Genomic DNA, 18,889 nt, shown 5'->3' on the forward strand with positions numbered 1-18,889 from the left:
TAGGATATTTTTTTTTGTGCTAGCATTCTGATATTAACCTCAGTACTCTTTGACTGCATTAGTTACAGTGTTAGATTTGAGGTGATCAATAGATTTGTTTGCAAAATGAAATGAGTGGTGCATTTGTTTGGATTAAACGAGGTGTGTGATTTTTGTTTTCACATGCAAGCTAACTTGTGACAGATGTGGACACAGCTCTGGAGAAGTTCTATTCCCTATAGTTTAAATAAAATATTGGTGATTATCTTTATTCACATCCACAGTTCTGTTGTGTTACAACTATGTAATATTTCATCATCACATTCCTGGATCAGGATAAAATATACCAGTCTTTTGTTTGATGTGATTTGGCCATATAATGCAAATATGGCTTAGGTGGGTGTATTAGTTACATGAAAAAAATATGAGAAGGGAAGAAAATGTGTGATTTAAAGCATAGTAAAGTGGGCAGGTGTACTCTTAAGATTTTTAACTGACTTATTAAAACATACATAGCAGAAGTGCAGCAAAATTATTTTTATTATTCCAAAATGCACAACACACAATACAGGTGTTTACAGATCTATTTTGAATAGAATATTTTTTCCATACTTTTTTACTACAGGCCACTCTGTTTTGCAATTTAATTTCAAAATTCTCTCATTAAGAATGGAATAATTCCTGACATGAATAATACACTTAGTTTTAATTCAAGTTTAAACTGTTTAAAACTGAAATGAGAGGCAATTTGATTTACTGATTACTTTACCACTTTTAAAACTTCACTATATCAAATAAAATGTTCATGCAGATTAATCTTATAAATAAAACCAATAGAATCTTTCAGTAAAAAAGCTAAAAATTAAATAAGTTAAAATATCTATTATGTGAGATATAATTCCCTTTAAATAAACATGTCTGTAAGGGTCTCAAAAGCACACACGCCAGGTGACCTCAAGAGGTCATCTACTTCATTCCTTTGCCTCATGGCAAATTAACTTTATCTCTGTCATTCCTAACAGGTTCCGTGTGTTGTTGAAGACCTGTAGTGGTCACTACTTTACAGACCCCTCTCCCTTCCTTCCTTCCCCAAACCCCGACGATTTATTTCAGTGTCTAGCTGTCGGTACCTTTTGGAAGATTTGTTAGTGACAACTCTGAATCTTTCATTAGTTGTTCTGTTCATTATGAACATGGAGGACTGAGTGTTCCTTTTCTCTTTGTAACAGTCTTCAAGCATAACAAGGTTCCCCTAATTTCCCCCTCTGTTACCTCCCATAAGCAAAACAATAACATTTTTTTAAATCTTTTTCTCCTAAGGTTATTTTTAAGCCTCTTTCCATTATTATTACTCTTCTGTGGGTTTTCTCCAGTTTTTCAACACCTTGAAGTTCTGTGTCCAAAGCTGGAAATCACAACTCAGCTGAGGTCCTTATCATATTGAACTGAGCCATGAAAGTAGTTTGTGTCTTGTAGGCTCTACTCCTTACATTCCCGCTTTTCCACAGCAGTGGGATACTGTTGACTCATTCTTAGCTTCTGCAACCTCCAGGTCTTCAGTTCTGAACTGCTTCTGAACCAGTTGCTCTCCTGTGATTTTTCTGATGAAGAGCAGTATATTTTAATTTTCCTGATAAAATTTCATTCAGTAGGTTTCAGATAATTTTCCCAATAATATTAAATAATTTTCCATTCTGATTCAGTCAGTCCTCCAGCTTGCTTCCAGATCATCTCAACTTCATATTTTCCATTGCAGAGTTAGGTTGCTGCAGAACTCTATGAACTTCCATTCTCAGAAGGGACTACTGTGAATTACTTTCAAGGCATGTTATCACACCATGTTTGCACTACTGGGGTCAGCTGCCTCTATATTCATCCCTAAATAGTTTGTCCTATGTTAAATAGTGTTAAAAAAATCTCATTGGAACTAGACAGCGGAAATACATGAATATGAAGAATGGAGGTATAATAAGAAGAGGAGGCAAGGGCTGAAGGTATCACAAGCAGCGTCTATAGACCTATGAAAAGGATTTTGAGGAAACTGATGGGTTAAGTAGGGAAGGCTTGAAGAGAAGTTTTGTCAGTAGCTCTTCATTTTGGCCTTAAAAATCTTTGTTTCAAACTTGGCAGGTTTTAAGTAGCCTTGCCTATAATATTCCACTTAAGCCACATCAGTACTTTTATTTCGAAGTGAAAGTTTAGAGCCAAACTGCCATCTCAAGTACCCTTCACTGGTGCTCACTTACTCCCATTCTCACTGAAGGAACAGTAGGATGGCCCCAGGCCCCTCACAGTGCAGTCGGTGCTGTCAGTGTCACAGGTGTCACAGTGGCACTCTGTAGCTACTGGGTATGAATAAAAAGACTCGGGGTGGTCACCACAGCCAGGAATCTTCACTGTTTCATACACAACCTCCTTGAAGGTACATGTTTGCTGAACAGATGATGCTGGTGGGTATTTATACACTGGATCCTGAAAATTACAAGAAGGAAATATCTATTGTGAAATTTGTTATGGGATAGAATTCACAATTTTTATGAAATAAAGGATCTGATGTGAAAATTAATTAAACTGGTGGGGAAATCCCACAAATCAAAAGGATTTGGGTCAGACCCTTCTAATTTCATCTGGATCCTTAGATTTCTCCTTTTAGGAGCACCAATATGGCAAATTTCTGTCATAACATCACCAGACAATCTTGCAGGTCAATTGCTTGAGTCTTCAAATTATTTGGAAAACTAGAGGAGTCTCCATAGTAATGTCTGCTTTGTTGTACTCATTTGTAACCACAGATTGAACATAAGGCAGAGATCCAGACTGTAGTACTTTAAACTCTAGTTATACAATATAAACATAATGTGTGCAGCTAGTTAAAGATCTGAATTTTAGTTCATCTTTTCACCCTTTCCTTTGTGGTTCAGATTTGCTGTGTATCTACTCTCCTGTCAGATAGCACAGCTGTGACTCAACTTATTCTTTCAAAAGGCTCATCCTGCCTGTGTTCATTATGAACTGGAGAAATGGGCTATTCATAAATCACTTGGAATATTTAAATCTGGTGCCTGAAATTAAACTTAAGATTCTTACCCTTGTGAAGCAGTATCCTGAGCACCACGTGGCATTCACTGTAATACAGAATTCACATTCTTCTCTTTCCACTGCTATAGTAATATTGGTGAGCTGACAGCTATAGCAACAAAGTGCTTTCCAGCAAACTAACAGCATGTAACAATGAATTGTCTTCATCCTATGAATGAAGCAAAAAATATATACTGGAATTTTCAACAGGAAATACTTATAGAAAAAGACAGAAATTGAATCTTCACATTATCTCAAGTGGTTCTATAATAGCTTTCAGAAACATCAGTGAGAACAAAGGATAAAGCCATTAAATAGATCTATCCTTATGTTTCTTGTTAAAGGAGTTTGATTTTCCTAAGCAACTGAAATGGTATGTTGGCAAACTTTGCAGAATAATAATAGCAAAGTACCATACCACTTTCAATGAAATATTTTTATGTATGTTTCTGTCTTGTCTACAAGGAGAAGGAAGAACAGCATGGGAAAAAAAAAAAAAAGAGCAAAAGCAAATCTATTTTTCAGAAGCAACTAATTACATACAGTGTTTGCAATCTGAAAAAAGATTTCTAGCAGGAGCTGAGGAAAACTCACCTGTAGTCTACTTGCCTTCCTGGTAATAGCTGTAGTGAAAAGCAAGCTCTGCACTCACCTTTTATACTAAATCGTGTGTAACTTATACCTGGAGGATTTCCAGTGTATTAATGCAGGGAGCATTAACTTGGTACTTGGTGAAAGAGGATTAATGTTCAGCCAGACAGTGAGATTAAGCCCTCTTAAGACGTAAAAAGAAAACCAAAACATAGGAAGTGATGGTGAAGGTTACTGTCTCAATGTCTTTTTAGAAGTTTCACTGGGTTTGGTTCAGTGGCATTTAGAAAGGGCTGAGCCATTCCACAATTTGAAAGCAGGTTGAGAAGCCTGATTTTGGAAAAGTTCAGGTGTTCTGTCTGTGTTTTATGTCAGCTGTCAAACCGATAGGCTTGGGGTGCAAGCTGGTCCTCTGGTAATTCATAATGGAGACATTGCTAGAGTGGTTAATTCTTGGTTAATGAACATGTTCCTGAGTTTTAAAGTGTATCAGTCATAATTGCTTTTCTCTGAATTAGGTTTTACCAGTGAGCTGCATATGTACTTTTTTATTGATCTGTGGTCCAAGAAAGCTAGTACTGTGAGTATTGTTAAGCCATGAGTAACTCCACTTTTCTTTACCATTTCACATACCACTGTGGTTTTTCAAAATTCAGATTTCTACCCCGGTGTAGCAGTCCTGGGTCCTCTCTGTCAAATGGTCACATTTTGTTAAACTAATGTAAGGGATGTTTGTATTGCGGAAAGGGACTATTGAGATGTCATAGTGAGGCTCCATATGTGTGTTTTCTGCCAGTGATCTCAGATCAAGTATTGTCAGGTTACAGAGAAAATGCTAATATTTTTAACAGGCAACCATGCAAACTCAGCTTGAATGCATTCCCTAGTTTATCGTGGTCTAAAAGATTCTGTGACTAGTATCCCCCTGCTCACTGCCCTTTTCCTGCATTCACAAGTTAGTGATGTGCACCTCTTCACCAGAATAACAACAGAGAAATCACTTTGTTGAGCTTCACATATCGCTTCTGGGGAAAATGACTTACACTAGCACTGTATTTACTATCATCTGCCCAGAACAGCCAGTCTCACTTTGTTATGACTGTTCTATTGTGGTCAGTCTGACTTCTACAGAAATTAATCCCTAAAGAGAACCAGGCAAGGACGTACAGTTAAAAGCATTTTATCATGAAAAGAAATTCTCACTGGCTTATTAGTTGTCCTGCAGACTGGGTACTTTTCAAAATGGCTTTTACAAATGAGTCCTTAAAGTGTCTCATACCTTCCTGTGGTCCCGCAGACTGGCCATCTGTTCCAGTTTCCATCCAGTCTGCAATGCCTTAATTTGTTAATGAATTTCCTGTCACACTGAAGTTACAAAGTGATCCACGTATTTTCCCTGGACATCTCCTGTAATAATAGCTTTGTTTGAATTAGAACACAGCTCAATTAAATATATAAAGAGGCCAAGAAAGCAGACATCTTCCTCTTTACTAATATAAACTCTGTGATGGTTTGATAATGGTCCTTTGTGTCATTTAGTGTCAACACAGTCTGTCTTCTTGGAGAAGATTCTCACTTGCTATAAATCACTAATTCCAGAGATGCCAGACAAAAGCTGTTTACAATTTGTTACATCCCTGCTGAGGATCTGGCCTTTCTAAGTACTAATTTATGCAAATTAAATAAAACTAGATTTGTCCGCTTGCAAAGAACAATACAGAAAATATCTAATCTCTCAGTTGCAATGGTCTGTTTCATGGTTTGAAGAAGTCATACACATTCACTAAACCCATAGTGTCACAAGTACCGAGTGCAAGCTTAGCCCCTACCATGCTGTTTCTTCCCTCCCCTAGTTCCTTGCTCTGGCCCACTCAGCCTCCTCACATGTGGCAACATAAATTAGGGAAATCATTCTGATTAAGAGGAAAAAAGAACAACCCAGCTGTGTTTTACAGCATTGGTGTTAATCTGTATCAATTTGTTCCACAATGAGATGAACAGCTGTAGCAGTGAAAGTGATGGGATTGATTGGGGAGTGGGAATGAGGGGGAGCTTAACAGGGAACATTGTGAACACAATACAAACAAGAATATTTCACTTCAAGGATATTTGTTTCTGTAATCATCAGTTTTAGGCTGGCTCTCTAGTTACCAGCTCTGTTAAATTCATTGCGCAAATATATGAATATGCATTTTAGAGTGATTGGAAATTACAAATTGAAATCAAGTAACCACCACGCTATCAGCTGAGGAATGGTAATTTGGTGAGTTGTTACTTGGTTGACTTTGATTTTGTTCCCACACCTGTTTGTTAGAAATATACACTGAAGAAATTGATTCTTGTGGTGGCCAAGATGCTGGGTAAGTACCTGTTTTTCTAAGATTATTAGTTCATACCTCTGAGAAATGTTTATATACTAACTATATCATACTCCTTCCAGTTTATAATCCCATTAGTTAAAAAAAAGAAGATTATGGTATTGTGAAGGCGGTAGCAAATGTTATTTATCCAGAGAGCTATCATTTTCATGTATACATGAGCCTTACATGTAGGTTCTGTGTTACTGAATTTGTATCTGTTTGAAAAATAGAAATGCTTTCCATTTTAAATTGTTGATATTTCAATTTAGGGAGTAATGTCAGAGGGAAGAATACTTCACATTGTGTTCCTTTTCATATGCTACAGCAATATTTAAGTATTAGTTTTATCTGTTTAGTTCTAAAGTAGTGTTGCCCATCTTAGATTTAGCAGCTGACATGATGCTTCTAGGCTGAATGCTAGCTGTTGCCCAGATTGTCAAAGAGGAATTACTGAAGGCATACTTCTGTAATTCTGCAGTGGTTTATGTTTCAGGAAATGGAAAGGTATTGTGGCATGTCCATACAGAAAGATTCAGACAGACCTGTGTGTGTTCTGCTCGTACTTGGTGCTAGTTAAGCTGGCTGGAATGTCTTTGCAAATGGCATGTTTGGATTGGGGCGAAGCAATCCATGCTCTTTCTCTGCCTTTCTAGGAGTACTGGTGGGTCCACTGTGCAGAATCCAAGCTCTAGCAACCCCTGTGAGAGGGCTCAAGTTGCTTCAGCTTCCTGTAATTGCATTCTGATCAGAAATGGAAGAGTTGGATTGGAACAGCTAGTGCTTAATGGTCAAGACCTCTGTCAACAGAGATTGCTGTGTTGCTGTTGAAGTGAACGGGGGAATCTGGCACAATGTCTGATATCAAACACAAGTCTTATCTGTAAATTACTGCAGCTGCAGACTAGCTTTAGCTTCTCATATACTCTTTTAAAGGGATGTGATCTTGGGTTTGATAGATTCATGGTTGTGGTTGCATGTTTGAGGTCTTGTTAAATAGATGTTACTGTGGATAATAGTTTCTGCATCTGAAAGCTGTTTCTCATGGAAAGTATGTCTCAAGTCATGTATAAGGTGCTTAAATCTATGGCTTAAATTTCTGGAGGTCAGAACAGAATGAAGAGTTCATTCTCTTAAGTTTGGAGTTGTGTGCTTCAGTGCCATCATACTGAGTATAATATGTGCTTGTGTCAGGTTTCTTCTGTCCACTGCCTGTCTTGACTGAGTATGCGTCCTCTCCCGTTTTTTGTGTTTCTCCAAATGTTTTTCTGCACAGGTCCAATTTAACCTGAGATATTTAAAGCAAAAGACCTTATTTCCGCTACTCAGTGACTGGCTAAATTGATATCCTTGAAATACACAGACTGCAAATTGCTTCTGAATCTGTGCTTCAGGACTCCCTGTGTGGGGTTGGTATTTCACAGCACAGCAGCACAGGCCTGCATTAAGTAAATTGACTGGAGTGTTGTCTTTCCCTTTTGTTGTTGTTGTTTTTCTTGCTTGCTGCTGGTGGGAGATGACTTTTGTAATTTCATTATCCCTCTATATGCCTTTGGGGTTTACTGTGGTTCTTACTAAAGTCATTGCAGAGACCCTTGTTGGCTTTAGTGGTAACTGCATTGGGTAGTTGATCTGAGTTGTTCAATACAATTTTTACTGATACTGTTTTAATTTCCCGGCACTGATGATGCAGAACTGCGAAGCAGCTTGGGCCTGCTGAGCACATAGCTGGACAGTTGAAATTAGTTAGTGTCAGCTGAAGAGTTAATCATTAATGAAGAATTCATATAGGCACCCATATGCAAGCAGAATACTTCATCCTCGGGAGTATAAAGAAAATGCTAGAATGTGCTGACTATGTATTTAGTAGCACAGAATTTTAGAAAGATTTTGAGCTACTCGTGTCCATTACTTGGAGCAAACGTTATACATCCCAGTCACAGAACAGTGCAAGGAACAATACAGATGCCTCTGTTATTGTCCTTAGTTATTTTTCCTGTAGCTTTTTGTCTCGCATGGTATAAATTAATTCCTGGGTGATTTTTATACCACATTTCTGAACATAAACCAGCTGCATTTTCTTATCCTGTTTAGTGATAGGATTCTTACAACCTTCAGCTGTTTGCTCTTCCAAAACCACAGTGTAATCTTGACTTCTTATATAAGATCATTTAGATCATTTGATAACTCCAGTGGTATCTGTTAGGAAATGTATTTTAAGATTCTGCTCAAGACTAAACGAAGGTTAAAAATTACATTTCTTTATCATGGTATTTTATTTTTCCAATTAAAAATATCCTTTTTTTTTTTTTTTTTCCATTCCCACTCCCCCCCTCCCCCCCCCCAGCTGCCTATGAATAGCTTCTCTGTATGTGCATAAGTAGCAGTTTTGATCCTGTGACTGTCCTGGAGCGCTGCTGTTTTATTTTAAGCTTTCTGGGTATGGCTAGTGTTTTTCCAGGTATGACAAGAAAGCAGTTTAATGGGCTTAATGAAATAGATTAGTTATACTAGAAAAAAGTTGACAAAGCAAGGGAGAGATGTAATGGACAATATATTTAAGGTCATATATTTTACTAATGCATAACTAGCTAGGGTTTCCTTTTTGTTATGAGAGCAATTCTTGGGTCTGTATGAGATTCACTGTCAACAGCATACTGGAAAAGTGCAGAAATGTTTCTATGAGGGTACAAGTTGAAGAAACTAGAAACAGGGGTCTGAGGCTGCATCTGATGATAGGATTCCATATGGTTTGGTTTTGCTGGTCTTGCATAGAGTAGAGACACATGCCCAGATCTGTTTTACTCTATTTCAAGTGGTGCCTTTGTGTGCCCGTAAAGAAAGAACTATGGGAAGTGTTGTAGTCTTCTTCACTGTGCAGTAGTAGAGAATCCTCTGGATTTATTTGTGAGTTATGGGTTGTTACGTAGGAGAAGAGTTCAGTGTGAATAAAAGCAAAACTGTCCAAGGGAGGAAGACCAGTTTGGTTTTAAAATTTTCATTTTATTCTTAAAAAAGAAACCCCAAAAGTTTGGAATCCTCCACAGAAGGGAGCTCTTTTCATTGTGGAGTTGCTTCAGTTTATACTCTTTCAAGTTACTGTCTGTTGAAGCCAGAGCATAGACATGGACTGCTTGAGCAGCTCTCAAATACTGGAAGCATTTGGTTCCTCAGCCTTGGAAATGTAGTATCCTCAGCAACCCAGCTTGATAGGCTTCTGGGCTGTCAGATGAGAAAGCTGGCAGGAAATCCAGTGAATCATAGAATAGTTTGGGTTGCAAGGGACCTTAGATACTCCCTGGTTCACTGAAATCCCTAACCCTATTACTCATTTACATTTGTCATTGTACACTTTAACAAGAAAATTGATGGATTTAGGCACTTGACCTCCTTGAAACTGAGTTGATTAACCACTTATACAATATAGAATGGTTTGGGTTGGAAAGGACCTTAACATCATCTAGTTCCAAACCCCTGCCATGGGCAGAGACACCTCACACTAGACCATGCTGCCCAAGGCTCTGTCCAACCTGGCCTCGAACACTGCCAGAGATGGAGCATTTACCGCTTCTTTGAGCAACCTGTGCCAATGCCTCACCACCCTCACAGTAAAGCTCTTCCTTATATCTAACCTGAAAAAATGTGCATTTCTTCTGAAACAGTAAGTTTGGCAGGACTATGTCTTATTCACATATAGACAACGGCACTGGCTAGTTGTTTTCAAGCTATAGCTGTGATACTTAAGGCTTATTTGAATCTTGCTGAGAGTGTGTATTGATACCACAATAAAGTTGATGCAGAACAATTCAGCACACTTGGAAAATGGATGAAAAGCCCATCTTGTTTGGGTTACTAAATAAAGTTTAGGCTGAAGATGTCTGACCCATATTCTTTTTGGAAATACAGTAATTTTTAGGTCAAATTGCTTAAGAAAAATAGGTTTAAAAGAATGCATACAGCCATAGCCACTTCCAGCTGTGATTTTAACATTTTATATGACCTGCTGTATCTACAACGTGCACTGCTTTTAGGAATTCTAAATCTTTTTTTAAAGACTTTTTCTCAGCAGTCCCCTGGAATCTTTGTTCTAGGACAGGGGGCTATTATTGCACTGAATATAGTGTTGGAGTTGCTCTGTGAGCTGTAGGAGTTTGTCATCGGATTGCAAATTTGCAAAGAAGCTTCATGACACTACTGCGGGAATCAGTATTGCAAAGCTTTAATGAGGAAACACATCTGAAGCTTAAAGAAAAAGCTTTACAGGTACCAGCCCAGTATATAGGTCTGTTCAAAAAACAAATCTCATTTCTTAGGTTACATTAGCAGAATGATGAAATAAAACCCCAAGCACTGTATTTGGCTAAATTCCTGATGAAGGTGCGTTTTTCCAGACAATTATAATTAAAAGCAGAGGCTTTATTCTTAAATAAAGTAAGTACGAAATTGGCAGGTTTAGGCTTGAGCTGAAGTATTAACTTTTGGCTATTTGTATAGGTTATTAATTTGTATAAATATTTGTATAATTTTATAATTGTATAAATTATTAATTTTCCAAAATAAGTAAGAGGTGTTGAACCATAAATATCTGAGCACCGTAAACTCCCTGAATTAAAGAAAAAATACAATGTGATAGAAGTCAGAAAATCACTTTTACTTAATTCAGAGTATTGGGGACCTTTTGCCTACCGAGGACTGAACACATTTTGGGTTGCAATGCACAGGCCCTGTATTTATTCAGGCAAATGCAGGTTTAGAAAACTTATTTGGAGGTGTTTTATTTTAGGTATTGTGTTAATGGCTTGTTAATTTGATGTTGTTTCATTGCTGATCGTTGGACGTTGAGTCGAGGAGTGTACAAAGCAGTCTGTACCATGTTATAATGTCATCCTTTCATGTCCTCTCTAATCCACAGGGAAACCTTAGAGATACTGTTCCTGATAGGAAGCAGGAACATGAAATACTGTGATAGTCTAGGGGATGTGAATTGTAGTGACCAGAAGCACTATACTAGAGTATTAAAAAAATAGCTGTGAGGGCCTAACAGACAGCAGGAGCCTTCTGTGTTGTGTGACTGAGCACTCACTGCCCCAGTGAGATGTATTGGCTGCTTAGCCTGTTGGGTAGATACTCATGTATCTGGCATGATGTCAGAAGATGGAAAGCTTGCTTATGGCAGAAAAGTAAAGCTGCTTGATGACTGGAACCTCCAGCCAGAGTCTTGGCCATACCAACACCAGAAAATACTGTTCATCATTCCCTTTAGGATCCTGGAGTCCCTCTTATCTTGCCAAGGACCAGAGAAACTCTTTCCACCACCACCACCACCCCCCTCTCATTAGGGGCTTGTGACCCTCCTCTTCTTCCTTTATGGCAGGTATCAGGTAGTGAAGACCCACTTGACAGGCATATCTGTGTGGGACGGGGGGAGTATGGGATGCCAGGCAGGGCACTGGTGTAGGCAGAGGAATTGGAATGGTGGTGTGGGAGGAAGGAACAGGGCGGGTGTCATGCAGAGCCAGCCTGTGAAACGAGGGTTCCTAAATGTGGTTAAAATAACCTTGAAATTGGATACCTGCAGTCACCGATGGCCTTTTAAAATATTGATTTATGTTGTGTCTGTTTCAGTATGACAGCTGTTTTGAAATGGAGCAGTCTAAACACTGTCTGCTCAGCTTTATAGGAGTAGAAAAGTCACTGAGCAGAAATCCACTTGTAATCTCTGTAGTACTGCCTGAAAAAGAAACAGTCCTACTCAATTTCTTTATTAATTATATAAATGAGCAAGAGCACAGTTGCTGATAGTTAGTTTTGTGGCTTGTTAGGGTGCCATCTGGTGGTTCTTGAGTAAAAGTTTACATGTTGCTAAAAGTTACTGCACAGCTAAAGCAGATTTTACAGCATTGTGGCAAGCAAAACTAAATGAAACTGCACTTTAAGCCTCCTGGCTACTGGCCAGATTCCTGCTATGCTCTGTCCTTTCTAGATCTAGATTTATGCGAAAAAGAAGTTTCAGAACTCTCACTGTAGGAGTGGTGATAATATATCAGTCTTTAAATGCAGTGACATTATTTTGGGCTGTTTTGCTTGTACCTGTGTATGAGAGGCATGGAAAACGGTGCTCAAGAAAACATGGAACATTAAGCATAATCGTTCCTACTGGTGTCTTAAGTGTAGAATTGCTCTGAAAGTGGATAGGAAGACTGCAGCCCTTCCACTTCTAATGCTCTTTGTTTGGGGGACGGAAAGAAGATGTACATTTGAATATAGAGTGCTTTTCTCCATCTCATTTCCACCTCCTCATTGCAGAGCTTGCATGCTGAGGGGCATTCCTCCTCACTTCAGGCAGCTTTTCCATGTCCTATGAGGGAGCCTCACTCATCTCTACTATTTTGCAAACCTTAAAACCTCCAACTTGTACTCCTTGTTTTCATATGTAATGTTGTCAAGCAGGTTGTTAATAAAAATCTGATTTTTATTGGGCTTTATTTTTTCTTTCAGTCCTCAAAAACTAGGGAGTTTTCAGTAGCATTAAATGGTTATCATTTTGCAGCCTCCTATATTGTTGGTCTCGTCCATTCTTTGCTGTTCTCATTTGCCGTAACATTTTATCACTTTTTTATTGCCTAACATTAACATACATGGTCAGAAAAATGTTTCTCTTCTTGAATTCTAATTTTGATTTAAATTACTTTTATGTAATGATACTTCAGAAGGAAACTGTCAATATATCTGTCTGCTAAAATTTCTGGGTGTCTGTAAATACTGTGAATCCCACAGTTGCTGGCCACATATGATTTAGTAGCGCCAAACAGAGGTTTTTGCTGCACATCTCAGCTTCCACAGGTAGCAGACATGACATCTTCACAAGAGAGCTGAGTAGGCAAGGCACTGAAAGAGAAAATTACTTCTGCTATATAATATGCCCTTTCCTAAATAACCTGGAATGGGTATGTATGATGTGATAGTGCTATAAATGCAGTCTTGGAAGAAGAGCTGAGAGCTGATGTATGCATTGCAGCCCATGGAATCCTGATGGGTAATTTAATAGGCCGTGGTTTTGGTAGACTTGTAAAATGCTCAAGGCAAATCTCTCACTGACCACGAACAACTGAGGTCTGAGGGTACGGGAAAGGTGAGGAGGTGAACTTCAGGCCCCAGTTGTCAATCTGTTGGGTTTGAACATTTTAGAGAAAAATAGAAGGCTCAGTAGGTACTTTTGGAATCAGCTGAGAAAAGTTAGTTCCGTTGTTTGTCCATAACCATTCTTTCACTAGAGACAACCTTTTTGTGGCTTCAGATGAGGTCGCAAGGAGTGTGTTACCATACTTATGTGAGTAGAGCAAAGTTGCTAATGAAATCAACTGATCGGTTTCGTTTTGCAGACTGTAAGAGAGGAAGCTTTTTAATGAGTTCCTTGGCTGGCTAACTGAAGTGATCACGATCCAATAGCCAATACTGGCTAATGCAAAAGTGAGATCGGAGAAGTAGTTTTGCCACAGTGAGAGAACCTTCAGTATTATTTAAAGGAGAATCGATTATTTAAAGCAGTTATTTAAAGGGGAAGCAGTATTTAAGCCACTGTATTTGAGTGGCTTCAAATGCAGATATTTTAAGGCTGTGGAGCTGTACTGCATATTCTCATACATATTTTCACCTTCATACACTTGATAATGTATTTAAGGGTTACCTCATAGAGCATCACATGTGCTAGAGATGCCAGCATTCTGCATTCTTAATTTATCTTCCTGACTACCAGTGTCATCACCTGCTCCTGGATACTGGATATTATTATAAGACTTGAATGACCTATTTAGCCGTTCCAAATTTTGAATGACTTTTTTTTTTTTTTTTTTCCCCTTCTTTATCTGCTGAATTTCTTTCCTTCTACCTCCTTTTAGCATAAAACAGAAATTGTGGAAGGTTATTATATAGTTTTCTAAGATAGTGATCTATATATAGTCTGGGAACCCTTAAAAAGGAAACTGAAGACAAATTTATCGTGGGTACTATAAGACTGGGGAAAAGAGGAGTCCTTGCTTTTAAGCCTTATAAATAGTAATATCTACCAGATATTCTGAAGTCCCAATCCATGGGGATAAAAACAAGTTTTAGAAAGAAATTATACATTCCCAACAAGCAGCAGTTAAGACTCAGGATTTCAAAAGCGTAGGTTTCCGTGCAGATGACATGGTATACCTGTTTTCCAGTGGGTGTGTGCAGGTCAGAATTTTAATATCAAGACAGACATAACTCCCAGCCCACACTGTGAGATCAGACATATGCAAGTCTGGCCTTGGCATGATGTTCAAGGATCTCTCTGCAGCACTTTGTTTAAAAAGTGCAACTCCTAGATATACAAATTGGAATATTTAAGGTGTATAGAGACTATAGTTTGAGTCTAGTACTCAAATACTCTAGTACAGTCTAGCGTAAAACTGTCCCGGATACTCAATCTACTCAGGTCTGAAATGAGTCATCTTCCAGAAATTAAATCTTGAAGAAATAATGGATGCTATTTCCTGAAAATATAAAGAATTCTTTTTTATTAACAGTGACAAAAAAGAACATTCAACTGTTTGAGTCTGGATCCCTTCCAGTTAAACAAGACACATATTTTCTTAATTAGGGAATAACTGGATTCTGCATTTCAAGCAAATGGCAGACTTCATATCATAAGGAAATAAATTATGTGAGAAAAATGGCTGCAAGTTTTAGGTGAAAAAGTTTATTATATCCTTTGCTCTGCAATGAACTGTAGTATACTACAACTAAATGGAGTTATTGTCAATGAAGCAAATCTGTGCTTTGTTACTTTTTTTTTCCCTTTCAAAATTTATCAATATCTGTATATATGTGAGAGAAAATGGAATTTTTTCCTGCACTTCAGAAGCTTTTTCCCATTTTTTTTCTTGCCCATGTTTTTGGGCAAGATATATAAAACCAGGAGAATATGGTACATAACATCTGTATTTAAAAAACAAACAAACAAAGAAAACCAGCAACACACCCTAAAAGAATGTGGACAGCTGTATACTCATGAGTATGAATTAACAGCATGCAAGGATTGTGAACTTAGCAACTGAAAAAGTAAACAGAAATGTAAAGGAAGAACAACAAAAAGCTTTTAAGACAGATTGTAATAGATCGCCCTGATAACCTTGTTCAATTTCACTCTTTATAAGCAAGGAGACTACATCAGATGTTACTTAGAAGGTGTCCAGGAATGTAATCCCTATTGTAAATGGTATGTATATTCATTGATGTCCTAAAGCTTGAAAACATGATTTGATTCAAAGATTAGGAGAAACCAGTTAAGTGAATTTGAAGTGAACTAATAGAAACTAGAATGAAATAGGATGAAATATAGTAATAAATTGCAAGGTCATGCACTTAGGGATTAATTGCAAGAATTTCTGCTATCAGCTAGAGCTTCAGCAGGGTGTAATGACTGATGAGAAGCAACACATGAGTGTACTAAGCTGCAAGATGATAATGTGTCAGCAGTGCTATGGCAGTGAAAATGACAAACATGATGCTCAGGTATATTGAACAGGAGAAATTAGTAATGTTGTATGGGTAAGACCTCAGGTAGGCTGTATATATGGTACAGGTCAGCTGATTCAGATGAAGTTAAGCTGGAGCATGTGCATTGCTCAGATGAATATGCGAAATGGTTGTAGGACTAGAGCTGGTTTGTGTGTTGCTCATCTGGAACAGAGGCAGTGCTATACAATGTGGTAGTATAGAAGCTGGCCAAGAAAACTGCTTCTGTAAACCCTAGCAAAATAAGGCTGAAAGAGATGTGTCGTCTTCACAAACGTAGTGGGAAACGTGTATCAGGATGGCGAAATGCTTGACCTAAGGTACAGTGTCAGCTGAGGGATAAATACTTCTAAACCTGCTCATGAATACATTTAGGCTGAAAATAACAATGGGTTTTAGAAGGCAGCAGGATACCTGTTAGTAGGAATATGTTGTAGCACAGTCTCTCTGCTTGTTTTTTGTCTTTGGATCATGGTCTTCCAGATGGCTTTCAGACAGAAAGAAAATAATTTCTGAGCTGGGAGACTTTCACAGCAGCATGTGCAGTCTTTTCAGTTCGTAGCATTGACTGCAGCTGTGGCAGAAGAATGGCAGTCTCCCAGTCAGATTAATTTTATTATTTTGTAGTTTGCTTTTACTAGAATTCTGGCAATAAAGTAATTTTCTTTGCCTTAAGAAGTAAGGGCTTGGGCAAATTGTTTTTCTAATGGGGTATTTCCTCTGAGATATTCCTCTGACTTGTATTTTCTCCAGTTACTGTCTATGTGCAACTTTGATACCCCATGAAACCTGCTATAGCTCAGAGAAAAATTAGTCATTAAGTTTTCTAGAAATTCTTCAAGGTAAATTGTGCATATTTAGATCTCATTGCAGCTTTATTTTTCTTTAACACGAGAACATTTTGCTTTGGCAGGCAGTGTATCACTTGTACTCTTACAGTCATTAATAGTAATCCGCTAGGGTTTCTTTTTGATTGAGAAGGTTTGAATTCAAAGGAGTGCAAGTACACAATATGACTTAGGAAGCTTGGAGGCAACAATGTTAATTTCTCCTTTTTTAATGCTCGAGCTGCGTTTCTCAGCCTTCATATTTTCTAGGCTGTGGAGTGGTACCATCAGCTGTGGAGGCCAGCTTGTCTTGAGGCTGAGAACTGTGGACTAACAGTAGCGGAACATTTGGGCCTGAGAGTTTGCCCTTTATTTCCATGCGTGCTTAAAGGAAAAAAGAGGAATGGGCAGTTACTTTATGCTTATGGTGGCTCTTAGTAAGCAAATTCAGTTACCAGAGCTTGTATATTCCTACTTGAATTCTACCTGAACTGAGGCTGTACCATCCTTTACTGAAGAAGCAAACAAATAGGAAAGCCTCAAAGGCTTTGCTCTATTGTGATTCTTTCTTTATGGCTTTCTTTAAGATTACTACAAAAATTATTTAAGCCTCTCTATCTGAAAAGACTGAAGAAGCAAAGTTATTTCATAGCTATATCTGGTTTTGATCACAAAGAAATCTTATTTCAGGATAACCAAAAATGTGATGAAAATTTGGATGGATTGGGGGGCAATGTATGAAAATATCATACATGGCCTAAAAATGAAAACACTTGAATCTCTTCCTCCTCTAGGTTTGGTTTAATTGTAAAGTTCATGGAAAGCTGGACACCTTAATTCAAAAGCTGAATTCAAAGTTCTCAAAAGCTAAGGACAAGTCCTGTAATGAACAGAAGAAATGGAGCTTTTAACAGTTCTTTGCCATTCCTGATGCCATAAGGCAATTAATGTAAACTAGGTGACATAATTAAGCTTTCTTTTGTTTCTTTAAAATTGCTATTGGCTCTGTAGGAGCCCCAGTGTATTGTTTTTAATTCCAATGTGCTCCTAAAGGAGAAAGCTGTCTGTATTGACCTGAATCAGTGAACAGCAGCAGAGGAGCATTGGGTGGAGCCTTCTGCCATGAGAAGGATCCCTTGCTGATGTCTGCGACATTTGTGGAGCTTTCCTGGCTTTCTGCAGGAAAATTTGCAAGCTGTTACATGCACAATTCTATGGCTAATTGAATGCGCAATTATCTTCATGACATGAACAAATTAAGCCAATGTTTTATACCAGGGAGAAGCTGTCCTTAATCAGTGAACTGAGAAAACACCAGAACACTGAGAATTTGTACAGATACCAGAATGGAAAAGGATCAGTTCCCCCAAAGAGCTTTGCAGTTCCCATTATTCTTGAAGATTCATGTGTTCTTGCATTTGTCAACCCTGTGCTTGCTCCTGTGCTGGCTCATCTTATTATCTCACAGAGCCTACAGAGACATACCAAAATGATCCATTGTCCCTCCTTTATTAAGGATAGAAATTCACCAGTTTCCCAGGAGTTGGAATGCAGTAACTAAGAAAAGAGTTGAAAGATTATGGGGTGATAAACCAAGACATGCTGTTTCTTCAGTCTCTCTCTGTTCATGTTTAATGCAAACAAAGTAGATTCGTTTTCATTATAGTGGGAAAATACAAAGGAAAATTCATGAAATGAAAATGCACATTAGATTTAGAATCCAATTTTAAACTAGAAAGATTTTTCTTTTACTTCTTTATTAATGGAGTGTATTTTCTTTTGTCTTTTCATCAAAACAGCCTTAGAACTTTACAGTCTGTCCTCAAATGACACTAGCAATGTGGGTTGCCCATGATTTATGGTTTTCATATGAAAATAAGTTATCAAGCATTGACAAAGGCCATTGCAAACTGCTGCTGCAACCTCTTAATTATTTAATAGATGTTAAAGAACCAGGCCTTTATCAGAGCTCTGACACTTAAAAAAAATTGATTCAGTTTTACCTACAGGCTCAAGGATGCTTTTCTGTCATTAAAACAAGTAGAAAATATTAATGGAGAAATAATTAAAAATAAATTGGCCAAGGGAATGTGAGTGCACTGAATTTCTAAGCATGTAAATAGTAAAGCAGCAGCACAGTATCCAGTGATGGCAAAGCTTGCATCTGCTTCTGAGATGCTCTGCTGCTCCAGAAGTAATACTTGTGAGATGTTCTTTACAACATAATGGAAAAAGGCATGTTTCGAGAATGAATGCTTTGAGATGAACCTTCTCTGATAGCTGACAATGTTTCTGAAAGTTCCTTTCAGAAGCCCATCTGTCTGCTATTTGTCATATAGTTTGTCTTTTTATCTTGTTAATTACTGGGGTATTATTTAAGCCAAGGCTCTGCCAGGGTCCTGGTTTTGGCTTGTTATTTAAAGATATATTTTCTTTCTTCACTGCTACTGGTTTTGTAGTCTGAGTAGGAATGGTAATACCAGGTAGGGGAACATCTAATGAGAAAACTGAAAG

The 18,889-nt window shown here is 38.0% G+C and overlaps 1 protein-coding gene across 1 annotated transcript; it reads right to left on the reverse strand.

Moving 5' to 3' along the window:
- Positions 1 to 1,915: 1,915 nt before the first annotated feature.
- FSHB (follicle stimulating hormone subunit beta) lies at positions 1,916 to 3,225 on the reverse strand. Its single transcript, XM_030483532.1, has 2 exons — positions 3,067 to 3,225; positions 1,916 to 2,451 (listed from the first exon to the last, which is right to left on the reverse strand). The coding sequence occupies exons 1-2, from the start codon at positions 3,223 to 3,225 to the stop codon at positions 2,218 to 2,220; spliced, it is 393 nt and encodes a 130-aa protein (XP_030339392.1). The 3' UTR covers positions 1,916 to 2,217.
- Positions 3,226 to 18,889: the final 15,664 nt, after the last annotated feature.

This window comes from Strigops habroptila, chromosome 4 (genome assembly GCF_004027225.2).
Source record: "Strigops habroptila isolate Jane chromosome 4, bStrHab1.2.pri, whole genome shotgun sequence".
In the NCBI taxonomy this organism is placed as follows: Eukaryota; Metazoa; Chordata; class Aves; order Psittaciformes; family Psittacidae; genus Strigops; species Strigops habroptila.

Excerpts from the sequence above, each read along its gene's own strand:
- FSHB (XM_030483532.1), bottom strand. The coding sequence starts at position 3,225 with ATGAAGACAATTCATTGTTACATGCTGTTAGTTTGCTGGAAAGCACTT. Across the intron at positions 2,452-3,066 it reads CAGGATACTGCTTCACAAGG|GATCCAGTGTATAAATACCC; the intron begins GTAAGAATCTTA and ends TGTAATTTTCAG.